The following is a 12,984-nucleotide window of genomic DNA, read 5'->3' as shown; positions in this document are numbered from 1 at the left end:
ATCAAAAGTCAAATATTTTATTCAATAGAACTAAAATACTTAATATAATAAATAATAATAAAAAAGGAATTAAGAAATGTTTATTAAATATAATTGATTGTTGAATTTTTGATCAATTGAAAATAGTTAAGTAGATTTGCCTTTATTTGCTGGTTTATAAAATTTAAAATCAAAATAATCTCAAATAATTAGTTTTCGCAATTTTATTATTTAATTGATTGATAGATAGATAGATAGATATTAAAAAAAATTTAAAACTTTGAAAAGAGATATTTTGTTTATTAATTTATTTATTTGATTACTTTGAAACCTATAAAAAATTGTTTGTTTAATTATTAATTATGTCAGATATTTATTAGTATAGTCAGAGCTAAAAGGGCTAGTAGCACGATAATTATAACGAAGATTTATTAAGCGAAAGAGAAATATAAAATAATTTAGATGAATAAAATTACTTTCAGCATGAGAATGATAACGAATTCACTTCATAACAAGAATATTATGAAAATATTTAAAATTATAATAATATGCACAGTGAATCAGATAACAATTAGAAAGTAAGAGACTATCTTGATTCTAATTGCTAATAGAATAAGAATGGTTTAAATTAAAATAACAGAAGCAAATAAAATAGCTTTTCAAGTAACTTAGAAAAGACTGTAAATTTAAATGCAAATTACTAAATGAGAACTCCATTAACAACAACAAATAGTTTAAGGGTTAGCTAAAAGGCAGCAAAAAACTAAGATGAAGTTCTTACTCAAGGTAAAAGCAGCAAGTCTTTATAAGAGTAATTTATATAGCAAGAATAACACCAAAATATGCCTTTTAGAATATCTGAAAAGAACCAAAAAAGTTAGATTTAAAAATTGGAGTCTTAAGAAAGTGAAAATTATCTTGTTTTTGACAATAATAATCTCTTCTTTGTAATTGGAGAGATTTATAAAAAAATATAAAATGATGGCTTGTTTCAGACTCTCAAGAGTGATGAGACTTCTAGAGAATATTTGCATTATAGAGTATAGGAAATACTTTAAGATTCTTATGTGAAATCTTTGATTTAGACTCTCAAAGAAATGCAAAGGTAGCTCAATTATCAAGTTGGTGAAAACATCAGATTACAAGAAATAATTGTAAACTAAGAAGAAAAATAGTAATATCACAATGATTAATTGCAAAGTTATTAATAAAAATGTAGTTAACTTGAAGATATGTTAGCAGATGTAAAACATATAATTACTTATTTTAAATTAATATAGTCATATATTTATTTGATTTATATTTTCAGATATAGTAGAAAGATGAAGAGAGAAGTAAGGAAATTAGGTAGTTATATTTAGAGAGAAATAACTCAGAAAAATCTTTGCTTGAGAAATATGAGGCTCTTTAGGAGTAAAATAATAAACTAGATAAGAAGAATCATGAGTTATAGGTTTAATTATAATAATTAACAGAAAAATAGTAAGAAACTGGAGAAGTTAAGAGTAAATATCAAGAATAAGTAGTTTAGAGTTAAATGATGAAGAACGAAATGGAAAAATTGCAGCTCGATATTATGTAAAGAGAACAAGAAATATTAAGGATTTAAACTAAATTGTAAGATGCCAATGAAAAATATGAAAAGGATATTGAAGAAATTAATTAGTTTTACGAAAAAGAACTGAAATTAATGAAAACATAAAGAAAAAAAGAAAAAGAAATGTATGAAAAAATATTGGAGGAAAGAAATAACTTAAATATTGTACAGAATACGAGCTAGAGTAGCTAATTTGAGTAATTAAATAACTAAATCTAGGAATTTTCATCTAAGTTATCAGAATTAGAAGATGAAAACCAACTTATGAGACAAGAGTATTAGAATCTTTAGTCAAGAATGTAAGATATGCAGGAAGTGCACAAAACAAATATTGAATAACTAAAACTTTTACATAAATCAGAAATTAATGATATGAAGAAAATATAAGAAAAAATAGAATAACTTAACTCAGACTTGTAAAAAGATTACTCGCTTCTAAAGTAATCTAAACAAATGAGCGAAGCAAGTATGAATGAAAAGCATTAACTAGAAAAACATCTATTGAATGACTAAATTTCTAAAATTTAGCTTGAACTTTAAACACTAAAACTACAAAAAGAGTCTTTTGGAAAAGAAATAATTGAAATTACTCAAATATTAGAAAAAGAAAAGAGCGAAAATTCAAAATTGCTATATAGGTAAATTATTGTTTGAAATATATTCCTAAATTCTTTCATAATAAGATTATTTTTTTGTTAAATATTTAATTTAATGATATTATTTAGTTAGTTAAAAGTGTTTCAAATAAGATTTCTAAGATGTTATTTCATTTAGAATAAAAATAAATACATATCAATATTTAATAATTTTTGTAGAAATCTTACCTATTTTTAGATATTTTCTAATTGAAGTAAGAATATTGCTGATGTAAAAAAAGCTATAAAATTTTTTGAAATTATTGAAAGCATTTAATCAAATTAGAAGACATAATATTTATAAAAAAAGGAAAGATTCAAGAATTTTAAAATTGTTTTTATTAAAATTTTTTACAAGGTTTAAATTGAAAGTTTTTAACTGATTATTTAAATAGTAAAAGCAAAATTTTCATCCAAATTCTAAATATTTATGTCGATTTTGATATATATTTTTAAATTATAAGAGAGTATTTTTAACAAACATGTGAATTTTATCCTTGACATATTTATAAGATATTATTTTGTAAGCTATCTTTTTAATTATAGGATTTAAATTTTGTAAGAGAGAGATTCGTAAGATACTAATTAGTTAAGGAGAAAGATAGAGGAGCTTGAAATTTTACAAAGAAAGAGTTAAAAAGAAATAGATTAATTTGAAATCGAAAGGGAGAAAAATAAAATGGAGCTTAGAGAGAAAGATGAATTAATAAAATAAAAAAATAGCGAATTCTAAGAGATTATTAAGAGGTTATCTAAAGCTTAACAAAAATTTGAAGAAATTGAAAAGAGATCAGCTGAAGTTTAAGAAGAAAAGAATAATTTATATAGATTGCTAGATTCGAAAAGTAAAGAAATGAAGAGGTTAGAAGATGAAACTCAAAAACTTCAAAAATCTCTCTCAGGCTAGGAGAAATCTTAATTTACTTACGAGGCGACTATTGCATAGCTCAATTAACAAATTAAATTGCTAATTGAGTAAAAGGATAATAAAGCAAGTGAATTGAAAAATGTAAGTAAAGAAGTTAGGAGTGTTTAAAAAGAAATGGAGATATGCAGAGAGATGAATATCTAGAACTAGCAGAAACTACTTTAGCATGAAGAAGAAGAGAGGAGACTAAGAGATATAGAAATTTAATAGAAAGATGTTATAATGCAGCTATCTAGTAGAGTAGAGTAATTAGAATTTGAATTACTTCATGTTAGAGAAGAGTATGATCATAAGGAGAATATATTTAAACAATTTTATGAAAATTAAATTGAGAAGATGAATTAATAAATAAGTGAAGGAATTGCCAAACACTTGCAGGTATATGCTAATTAATCAAATAGTTAGTTAATACAGTTGCTCAAAGACAACCAAGTAGAAATATAAGAACAAGAATCCTTGGTAAACAAACAATTCGCAGAAATTACCTACTTAAAAGAAATGAATTAGCAGCTAAATAATAAACTACTTTAACTAATATAAGCTAGAAAAAACAATTATTCACCTTCTTAATATGAGGCTATTGTAAGAGAGAACTAACACCTTAAAGAAATTAACAAAGGCATTAAATTGAATTAAGAAGAGTCAACAAGTAAGCGCACATTTGATGAAAATTAACCAGTGCATTTGTCATATAATTCAATTCTATCTCCAAGAATTAGTGAAGTAGATCCCTCAAAAAAATCAAGTGAGTAAACATCTCCTAGAGTTGATATACTTGGCGTTGCAAAAAATTCAGAAGTAAACAAGAAAGCCTAAGCAGAAAGCAAAATTAAAGAAGATTTATTGTAAGCAGTGTTTTAGAGACTTGATAGTATCTAATAGCATTTCATATAAGAAATACACACCTTAAATTAAGATCATCACTTGCAGTCAGATGAAATAAAACAGTAGTATTCAAGGATGAAAAATAGCTAGGCTTAAGACAAAAAAACACATAGCATGCTGAAATAGTAATTTACATAAAAATTAGTTGATGTAAGGCAGGTGTTATATGGTGATATAAAAGACACTTTGATTAATTACAGAAAAGAATTGAGTTCCATAAAAGAATATGCAAGCAATAATAACGTATTAAATAAAGATGTGATCAGCAACATCAATAAATAAATAAACTACATAGAATAAATAGATAAGAAGACAGATTCTTCAAGCAATTAGAGTCCTAACCAAGATACAAGCAATGGTGAAAACTCATAAACACCTATAAATAATGTTTCTCAGTTTAGTAAATCAAACAGTAATCCAAAACTATCTCCTTAAAATTAGTCATACAACCATTTCAAAAATAACTCAATCAAATAAGAAAAATATTTAAAACAATTCTCAATAGAAGAGGAAAATTCTTCTTTATCTGAAAGCAATTACTAAAACTAAGACATATTTAATGAAGCTAAGCAGCCATAACCATCTAATTAACAATCCTTCAAAAAAAAAATATAATTTTGATCAATAAAATAAACTTTTATTGTAATTAAATCAATTAATTTATTAATGTATTAAATATAACTTGAAAAATCCATATTTATTTCATCTATCACCTCAATTCTAAAAATTAAAAAATTTTTTTAGTTCATCATTTGATTTAAGAATCAAATTTTGTTTTGTAAAATTAGTTATGTGTGAAAGTTACTTAATATTAAAGAAATTTTCTAGAAAATTGTAAATTTAAATAATTAATTAAGGCTTTGATTGAGAGATTTACTTATTATGTTTACTTCCTAATTAAACTTTTTAAAAAAAAAATTAGCTAATTAGCATGAAAATTATACTTGACATCAAGTAGAAGCTGATTACGTTTAATGTAAACAAAAATTAATTTGACTATTTGATTATCTTAGGTTGATGTAATAAATAGATAGAGTGATAGTACTTTCCTTTATTATCTTAAAAGTAAATTCATAAGAATACATACACTCTTAAAATTAAAAAGCAACTAAGAAAAAAAATGGAAAGAGTAGATAATTTAAATAAATAAATCAAGGAAGATAAAGTTATTATTAAGAAATGCAAGCATCCGTCAACAGTATCAGTTTTGCTTAACAATCCAAAGCGCTTGAATTCTCTTGATGTACACATGTTTAAAAAGCTTAACGATGTAGTTTCAGACTTTAATCATAAGATCATAATTATCAGAGGTGTTGGTGATAAGGCTTTTAGCTGTGGAGGAGATGTTAAAAGTCTGCACAAATATATAACTTAAAAGGATGACGAATCCTTGATGTAATATTTTGATTCTGAATTCAAAATGGATTACGCTTACTTTTTACAAAATCAAATACCTAATTGCGCTCTGATTACTATTTACAATGGAATCGCAATTGGAGGAAGTATAACGATGAGCATCTATTCTAAAATTAGAATTTGCTCTGAAAATACCCTAATTTCATTACCAGGTAAAGAGTTACTTCTTTAAAGCAGTTTAATGTTTTATTTAGATTATATTTTTTGTAGTATGAAATGCAATAGATTTTAATTGGCATAATTTGATTCAATAATTACTTCAATTGTGCTAACTTTATTAATTTTTAATTAAAAGAATGTAAGAACGGACTATTAGTGCCTAGTATTTAGTATTTTTCTAATTTAAGGGATAATCTTGGAGTCTATTTAATGATGACTGGAGATTTCATCAAGGGAGAAGATTGTGTGAAATATGGATTAGCAGATTACTTTGTAGAACATTCTAAATTAGTAGATCTCTAAAATGAGCTTGAAATGTAAGAAAACTTAGAAAGCTGTCATAAAATTTGCAAAAAATATGCTTAAAATATTGATGTAAATCAAATAAGAAATAAAGAATATATAAAAGATCTGTTTTAATTGACTGATTTCAATACATTTTGGTAAAATATAAACTAAAAAGCATCATAAAATTAAGATCTTAAACTCTAAAAGTTTGCTTAGCATTGCTTAAAATAGATGAATTTGAGTAGTAAAATTTCAATAAGAGTAAATTACAGTATGATTTTATCATCTTTTGATAGCTCTATAAGCTTTAACTAATTCATGTTATTACAAGCAAGATCAGCTATCAATTTGACTAAACTCTCTACTGATTGCTAGGAAGGATTGAAAAAAGCTGTAATCGACAGAAACTATATACCTTAATGGTCTCATGAAACAGTGGAATCAGTAAGTCAGTAAGAAATAGATCAGATATTAAATGACGAAACATAAATTTAGTCTTTTACTAGACAAATGATTTAAAGTTTTGATGATGTAAACAATTTATTTATTCAAAAATAAAATTACTAAAATAAATTAATTGATTCAATAATCTGAAAATGCGTTTGTTTGTTTGGTTCATAGTTTTTAAATTTGTATTTTAAAGCATAGAAATAAATTTTACTATTTGAAATAAATTTAAGATTTCTTTTTATAATAAAATAAATTGTTATTTAATTATATTATTTTTAAAAATATTATTTCTTTGTTGGATTTTAAAATTATTTATATTAAAATAAAAACCATTTTTGTATGAAATCAAATAAATAAAAATTTTTCTCTCTTTTATTTAATTTTACTTTAAAAATGATATTTTTTTTAATTTCCATTTTGTTTAAACAAATTTTCAATAGTTTTAAGCATGAAATATTTAAAAATAAAACATTTTTTTTTACAAAACATAAATTTTAATTTTTTACTCCTTTCTTAAATATTATTAAGAAAAAGGAAATATTGAGTTGAACTTAAATAATATTTCGATATCAAATGAAAGTAAATTTTTAAAATTTTTAGAAAATTAAACAAGTTTTATTAATATATTTTAAATCATTTGAAATTCATTCTAAAAAATTAAAAATGAAACTTAAAAAAAAATAAATTCATTAAAAAATAATAAAAAAAGTTTTAAACTAAAAATATAATTTTATAAATGGTAAAATAATACTTTAATACCAACATTCAAAAAATTAATATTTATTTTATCAATCTAATTTATAGCTTAAACAGGAATTCAATACTTTTTTCTAAGCTTCTGCCAAAAATTCAATTTTTGAAGTGCTAAAGATAACTTATGAAAATTAATAATTAAATAAATAGAATTATCCAATATTTATTTCATACTTTTCTTATGAATGATTTAAAAAATTGTTTTATTAAATTATTATATTTGCTATTTCAAATGCTTTATAAATATTGGTAAACGTTTATTTTTTTATTAATTTTATGTTGATAACTTACTAATTTAGAATTGATTTATATCTGATTGAATAAAATTTTTATAATAAACTTACAAAAGTTTCAAAAGTAAGTTCAAAAAAATTTCCTCATTTTAAAGAAATATTGTACTATTAATTTTGCAATTATTTTATTGAAAGATCTCTTGTTCTTTTTCAATTTAAAATTATAGTCCTTTCTTATTCATTTTTATTTGTTTTTCCATATTAATTTTAATTAGCTTATGTCACTTTTTAATCTCCATATTATATATAATATGTAAACCTAGATTTAATAATTTTATTAATTTACATACAAATTTTCTGTTCAACAAATAAGAATAAATTATGGATTGTTGATGATGTATACTATTATATTATTTCTAAATAAATAAATCAACACTTTTTATTTAATATTTTAAAAATTGCTCTTTTTTTGGAACTTACTTTATAAAAAATTAAGAAAATTAAAAATAAAAATTATTTTTCCTTATCAAATAATAATATTTTAAATGAAGCATTTCAAATTTAGGGTTTCAGATATTCATATTTTATTTAAATAATTTAGCAAATTGATTTCAAAAATCAAAAAATGAATAAACAAAAGAATCATAATTAAAAGTGGCTGGATGTAATTATTTTTTCCTAATAAAAGTAAAAAGCATAAAAATAAATAAATAAAGTTTTAATGAATAATCTATAGAATTGAATTAGGGCATATAAATGAGTGCGGTTTAATTAGATTAATCTAAATAAAAGTGAATTAATGGATTGAAAGAAAGATTTAAAATAAAGATAAAAAAATAATCTAATAAAAGTGTGATAAATGAAATTAATTTTTTAATATATTAATTCAAACAATCTTAAATGGATATTAGTTAGTATACAGATATTAAAATTAATTATTCTAATTGCTTTTTTATATATAATAAAGATTAGATTCTGAAAAGTTATTCAAGACTTTGTATAAGAAAAACATTCTATTTTCTATTAACTATTAAATTTACTGAAACCCTAAAATTCGGTTTGAGTAGGATTTCTTAAATATCTACAAATCTATTCTACTCTCTTTTCTAAATCATCAATTGAAATTCTCGCTTCTTCTGTATATTCCATCATTTTATATATAATTTCTTTGATATTAGGATCAACAAATTCATAAAATTATAAGGTATTTCTGATTCCAAGTTTTTAGTTTGACTCATGAAATTTTTTCAAGTCATTAGTATTTTTCATCAAATTAGGATTATTCAATTTATTAGTCATTTAGTAAAGCAAAACTCCCAAGCTGTAAATGTCAGCTTTATAGCTGTATTTTATTACTCCCTAGACGTGTGTAATCTATGGAGATCCATAGAGAGGTGTACCTTTAAGATAAGAAATGAATGAAATAAAATATTGCAAATTTTAATATTTATTTACATTTATATGACTGATTTATTTAAGCATTGACATCGTCTAAGAATTTTCCAAAGCCAAAATCACAAATCTTAGGCTTGCCATCCTTCATAAGAATATTATCTAGCTTTATATCTCTATGAATACAACCTTTACTATATATAGACTATCTATAACCTTTCACAATCTGTAAAAATATACGCATAATATCGTTTATAGATGGTGAAATTTCTTTCTTAAAATAATCTTTTAGTGTACCCTCTGGACAATATTCAGAAATTAGGTATAGGAAGTTTGCTGAAGCTCCAGCATATTTTAGTTCACAGATGAACTCACCTCTAATTTCCTGAGCTACTTATAGTTCTTTTAAAACATCTTCTTAATTATTTATAGCTATCATTTTACAAGCAAATTGGTGATTGGTAATATTATCAAAACATAAATAAACTTCACCATATTAACCTTTACCTAGCAAACGCGATAATATGATACTAAAATTCTAAAACTGTTTTATTGTCTATGGTTATTATTATTAAAGTGCTAAATTTTGTTATTAATATTATGCTAGAATAGGTATTTATGGCTAAGAAGTATTGTTTACCTACTCCTATTGCTATGGTTTTTGAATTGGCTACTGATGATTATTATTTGGTGAAAATTAATTTTACATATTTTGCTCTGGCTGTTATTGCTAATAGTTCTATTATTAGTTTTATTGAGGTGAATTTGATTGATAACCATTCTACGAGTTGTTGTTGCTGCCATTTTTGTTCTTATTAGAACCGCCAAAATAATTAATTTTACCAAAATTAAAACTCATTAAAATCCTTCTTAATGCTAATTTCTTATTTATTTATGAGATATTTTTACTAATTAATAAACAAATTAATAAATTCAATTTATAAAATTTTTTTTAACCTATCTATCTAAATAATAAATAAATAATGTATTTCTATTTTTTTAAAAAAAATTGATAGTAGAATATTAATTGGTGCTTTCTTATTAATTGTGAGATTAGATTTTTAAAAAAATTTTATTTTACTTTTTCCTTTAAAAATATACTTAAATTATTAATACTAAAATACATTTTTTCCTATTTATTTTTCATTTATATAAAGATTTTTTTATTCAATAAAATATATTTTTTTTAATACAAATCAAAAAATACTATTTTTTAGCTTAAAAAAAATTAATTTTTCTTTTAGCTTATCTTAATGATAAATTTTAAATCTTGTAAAACATAATTATTAATTTAGTTTTATTAATAATACTTAATTTAGTAAGCAGTTATTAAAGATTTTTAAAATCATAAAATTAAAATAGATATGAGAGGCAGGCACTTAAAATAAATATTTTATATCAATTATTTATTTATCTTGCTACTGATGATTATTTTAATAAATTAGTAAATAATAAAATTATTTTTTAAGAGAGAGAGAGCTTAATTTTTAAAATATAGCTAAATAAAATGAAATATTACTTACAATAATTTCAAAAGTTTTTTAAATTATTTAGTAAATAAATTAGTCTATTAAATTAGTTCAATAATATTGAACACAGATACCTAAAAAACTATTATCAAATAAATATTTTGTGTCCATTTGCTAAGTTTAAATACAGGTGTCCATTAAACAGGATTCACCCTTTAAATTGATGACTTTATATATAAAATAAAAAAAAATTAATATATTTAATTTTCTATCAAGATACTATTAATTAAACTGAAAGAAATTTGTAAAAATAAATAGAGAGATAGGTATGTTAATTTAAATATTTAAATATGTAATAAATATGAAAGTTAGAATTAATTCATTTTTTAATTAAATACCCTAAAATATTTTTTATTAAATTACAACTCACATCAAATTCTTATAAATTCTTTTTAAAATTTAAAGTTTAAATTTTATAAATCAAAAAATGTAGAAAGGAGACACTGATCAGAGCTTAACAAAAAAATTTGTTGTGAGTTACTTACTTATGAATTAATTTCTAACTAAATTATAATGCTTTCCTAAAATAATTAATTTTGTTCTACAATATTTAGTGTTTGGAGGTAAATCATATATCAATGATATCATTTGAAAGAGTCTCATTATAATTTAATTGATTAATTAAATTGATATCTTCAATCTCAAAAAATAATTAAATAGTCAACAAAAAAATTATCATTATAAAGAGTATTTAATTAGAATTATTTAGGTTAAATAGGAATTTAGTTAACAATGTGCACTGAAATTGTTTGTTGTGCAGGAAGAGAAGTATGTAGCGCTTGTTGTGCATGCTTTAAATGTTGTTGTAAAATGACTATGAAGCAACAAATCAGATTAAGTTATGTCTTAATGAACATACTTTTCTTTTTATTTGCTATCATAGTTCTCCACTATGTCCAAAGTCTCTTCGACTATTTTTCTTCTTATATTCATTGTCCAGAACAAGCAGGAGGCAAGTTAAATTGCTTAGGAGTAACTAAATTCATTATTAATTTTAGTTAGTTAATTCTATACTTTCACTTTTTAGTTTTTCAAACACCCTAATTAATTTAGATAAAAGTTTAAATCATATAATATAAACATTTTTTGGTCAAATTAGGTAAGTTCAGTTTATAGAATAAGCTTTTCGCTTGCTATTTTATATGCAATAATATTGTTAGCAGTGTGGGCTAGAAATGAATGCAGCAAGCTTATCAATGAAGGTCTTTGGTTACTGAAAATTTTTTTTATAGTCGGAATATTTATTGGTTTTATGTATGTTGATTACTCTTTCTTTGACGGGTATAGAGACTTCGCTCGTATTTTTGGTGCTATCTTTTTAGTAATATAATCAGTTATGCTAATAGATATTTTTTATATGTGGGGTTAAAAGTGGAAAGCATACTATGATGAAGGTGCTCAGTGGATGGCACCAGTATTGATTGGTACTGCTGTAGTTCTTTATGGTTTAACTATAACCTTAGTTGTGCTTAATTTTATATGGTTTAATGGCTGTGGATTGAATACATTCATCAATGTTGCTAACCTTATTCTGGTCATTGCTATCACTGTTGTCTAACTCCTAGGATACAACCCTCATGGCTCTCTTATTTGTAGCGGAGCATAGGGTTTATACATGACATTTTTGACATTTAGTGCTTAGCTTTCAGGAGAATCTTCATGCAATCTTGCTATAGATAACAACTCTATTTTTACCCTTGAGTTAGTTGTTGGATTAATCATTTTGATTGTAGTTTAATTATATTTAACATTTGGAACGAAAGAAAGTAGCTAAAAGCGTATTCCTGTAAGTTAAAATGTTGAGTTGAATGGAGCCATTTTAGCTGATAAAGATCAGGAAGAAGAATCTGAAGAAAACGATATTGATGATGAAGAAAATGGTTCACATCATTAAATTAATAAATAAAATAAAGAGCCAATCCAACAAAACTCTCAAGAACAAAAATAATTGAGCCCTGAAGAAATTGAATTTGAAAAGTATCAAAAATGTGATAAAAAACTTCGTCCATATATTTATTCAAACACTTACATAATTTTCCACATTGTTATGCTAACTTCATCAGTCTACGGATCAATGTTACTTACTAATTGGGGTTCTCCTGATATGAATGCAAGCACCTTTAACATGTACAAACCATCTGAAAGCAGCTATTGGGTGAAAATAGTTGTTTCTTGGGCTTCCTCTCTTCTCTATATTTGGACTCTCGTGGCTCCCTCTATTTTCCCTGACAGGGATTTTTCATGAATGCAAAATTTTATTTATTAAAAATTAATTGTATTTGTTTGCTATTAAATTATATAAAAATCTTTAGATGTTTATTTAGTTACCAAATTATTAAAAATATTCTCATTTGTTTTCAAAAATTGAAAATATTTTTTTATCTTTCTCCAAATTAATTTATATAGGTAAAATATTTTGTTTGTTCTCATCTTATAATAATTATATTAATATTTATCATTAATTAATCACTATAGATCTAATTATCTAAAAATTATTAAAATGCCTATTACCTCTACTATTAAGCGAGTAAAAATTTAGATATTACTAGTATACTTTCGCTAGAAGTTAAATATGAAAAGAACAATTATTTTTTGACTATTAACATTTTCAATAAAACTAATTAATTCTTAAAAAAGTATCAACTAGTTCAACCAAATTTCTCACTAATTTATCCCCTAATTATATCACACGCTTAGGAATTAATCAAATTTAAGTTATTTGGTAAACTAAAAATAAATT

General features: G+C 23.0%; 4 protein-coding genes across 4 annotated transcripts; 3 read left to right on the top strand and 1 right to left on the bottom strand. All coding sequences in view use genetic code 6, as the record gives it.

Annotated features, from left to right (window-relative positions):
• Nucleotides 1-275: 275 nt before the first annotated feature.
• TTHERM_00263240 (hypothetical protein) lies at nucleotides 276-4,645 on the top strand (the record flags this gene model as incomplete). The annotated part of the gene is made up of 3 exons (XM_001009073.2): nucleotides 276-1,223; nucleotides 1,289-2,214; nucleotides 2,758-4,645. Exons 1-3 carry the CDS (start codon nucleotides 342-344, stop codon nucleotides 4,643-4,645), a joined length of 3,696 nt encoding a protein of 1,231 aa, XP_001009073.1. The 5' UTR covers nucleotides 276-341.
• A 499-nt stretch (nucleotides 4,646-5,144) lies between these two features.
• Nucleotides 5,145-6,481, top strand: TTHERM_00263230 (enoyl-CoA hydratase/isomerase; the record flags this gene model as incomplete). The annotated part of the gene is made up of 2 exons (XM_001009072.3): nucleotides 5,145-5,592; nucleotides 5,736-6,481. 2 exons carry the CDS (start codon nucleotides 5,145-5,147, stop codon nucleotides 6,479-6,481), a joined length of 1,194 nt encoding a protein of 397 aa, XP_001009072.1.
• A 1,829-nt stretch (nucleotides 6,482-8,310) lies between these two features.
• On the bottom strand, nucleotides 8,311-9,685 carry TTHERM_00263220 (protein kinase; the record flags this gene model as incomplete). The annotated part of the gene is made up of 2 exons (XM_001009071.4): nucleotides 8,779-9,685; nucleotides 8,311-8,723 (listed from the first exon to the last, which is right to left on the bottom strand). The coding sequence occupies exons 1-2, from the start codon at nucleotides 9,572-9,574 to the stop codon at nucleotides 8,311-8,313; spliced, it is 1,209 nt and encodes a 402-aa protein (XP_001009071.4). The 5' UTR covers nucleotides 9,575-9,685.
• Nucleotides 9,686-10,976: 1,291 nt separating this feature from the next.
• Nucleotides 10,977-12,489, top strand: TTHERM_00263210 (TMS membrane protein/tumor differentially protein; the record flags this gene model as incomplete). Its single annotated transcript, XM_001009070.1, has 2 exons — nucleotides 10,977-11,216; nucleotides 11,344-12,489. The coding sequence occupies 2 exons, from the start codon at nucleotides 10,977-10,979 to the stop codon at nucleotides 12,487-12,489; spliced, it is 1,386 nt and encodes a 461-aa protein (XP_001009070.1).
• Nucleotides 12,490-12,984: the final 495 nt, after the last annotated feature.

This window comes from Tetrahymena thermophila, assembly GCF_000189635.1.
Source record: "Tetrahymena thermophila SB210 genomic scaffold scf_8254788, whole genome shotgun sequence".
NCBI classification, from domain to species: Eukaryota; Ciliophora; class Oligohymenophorea; order Hymenostomatida; family Tetrahymenidae; genus Tetrahymena; species Tetrahymena thermophila.
The sequence above is the reverse complement of the archived record's forward strand: the minus strand, read 5'-3'. Positions and strand labels throughout refer to the sequence as shown.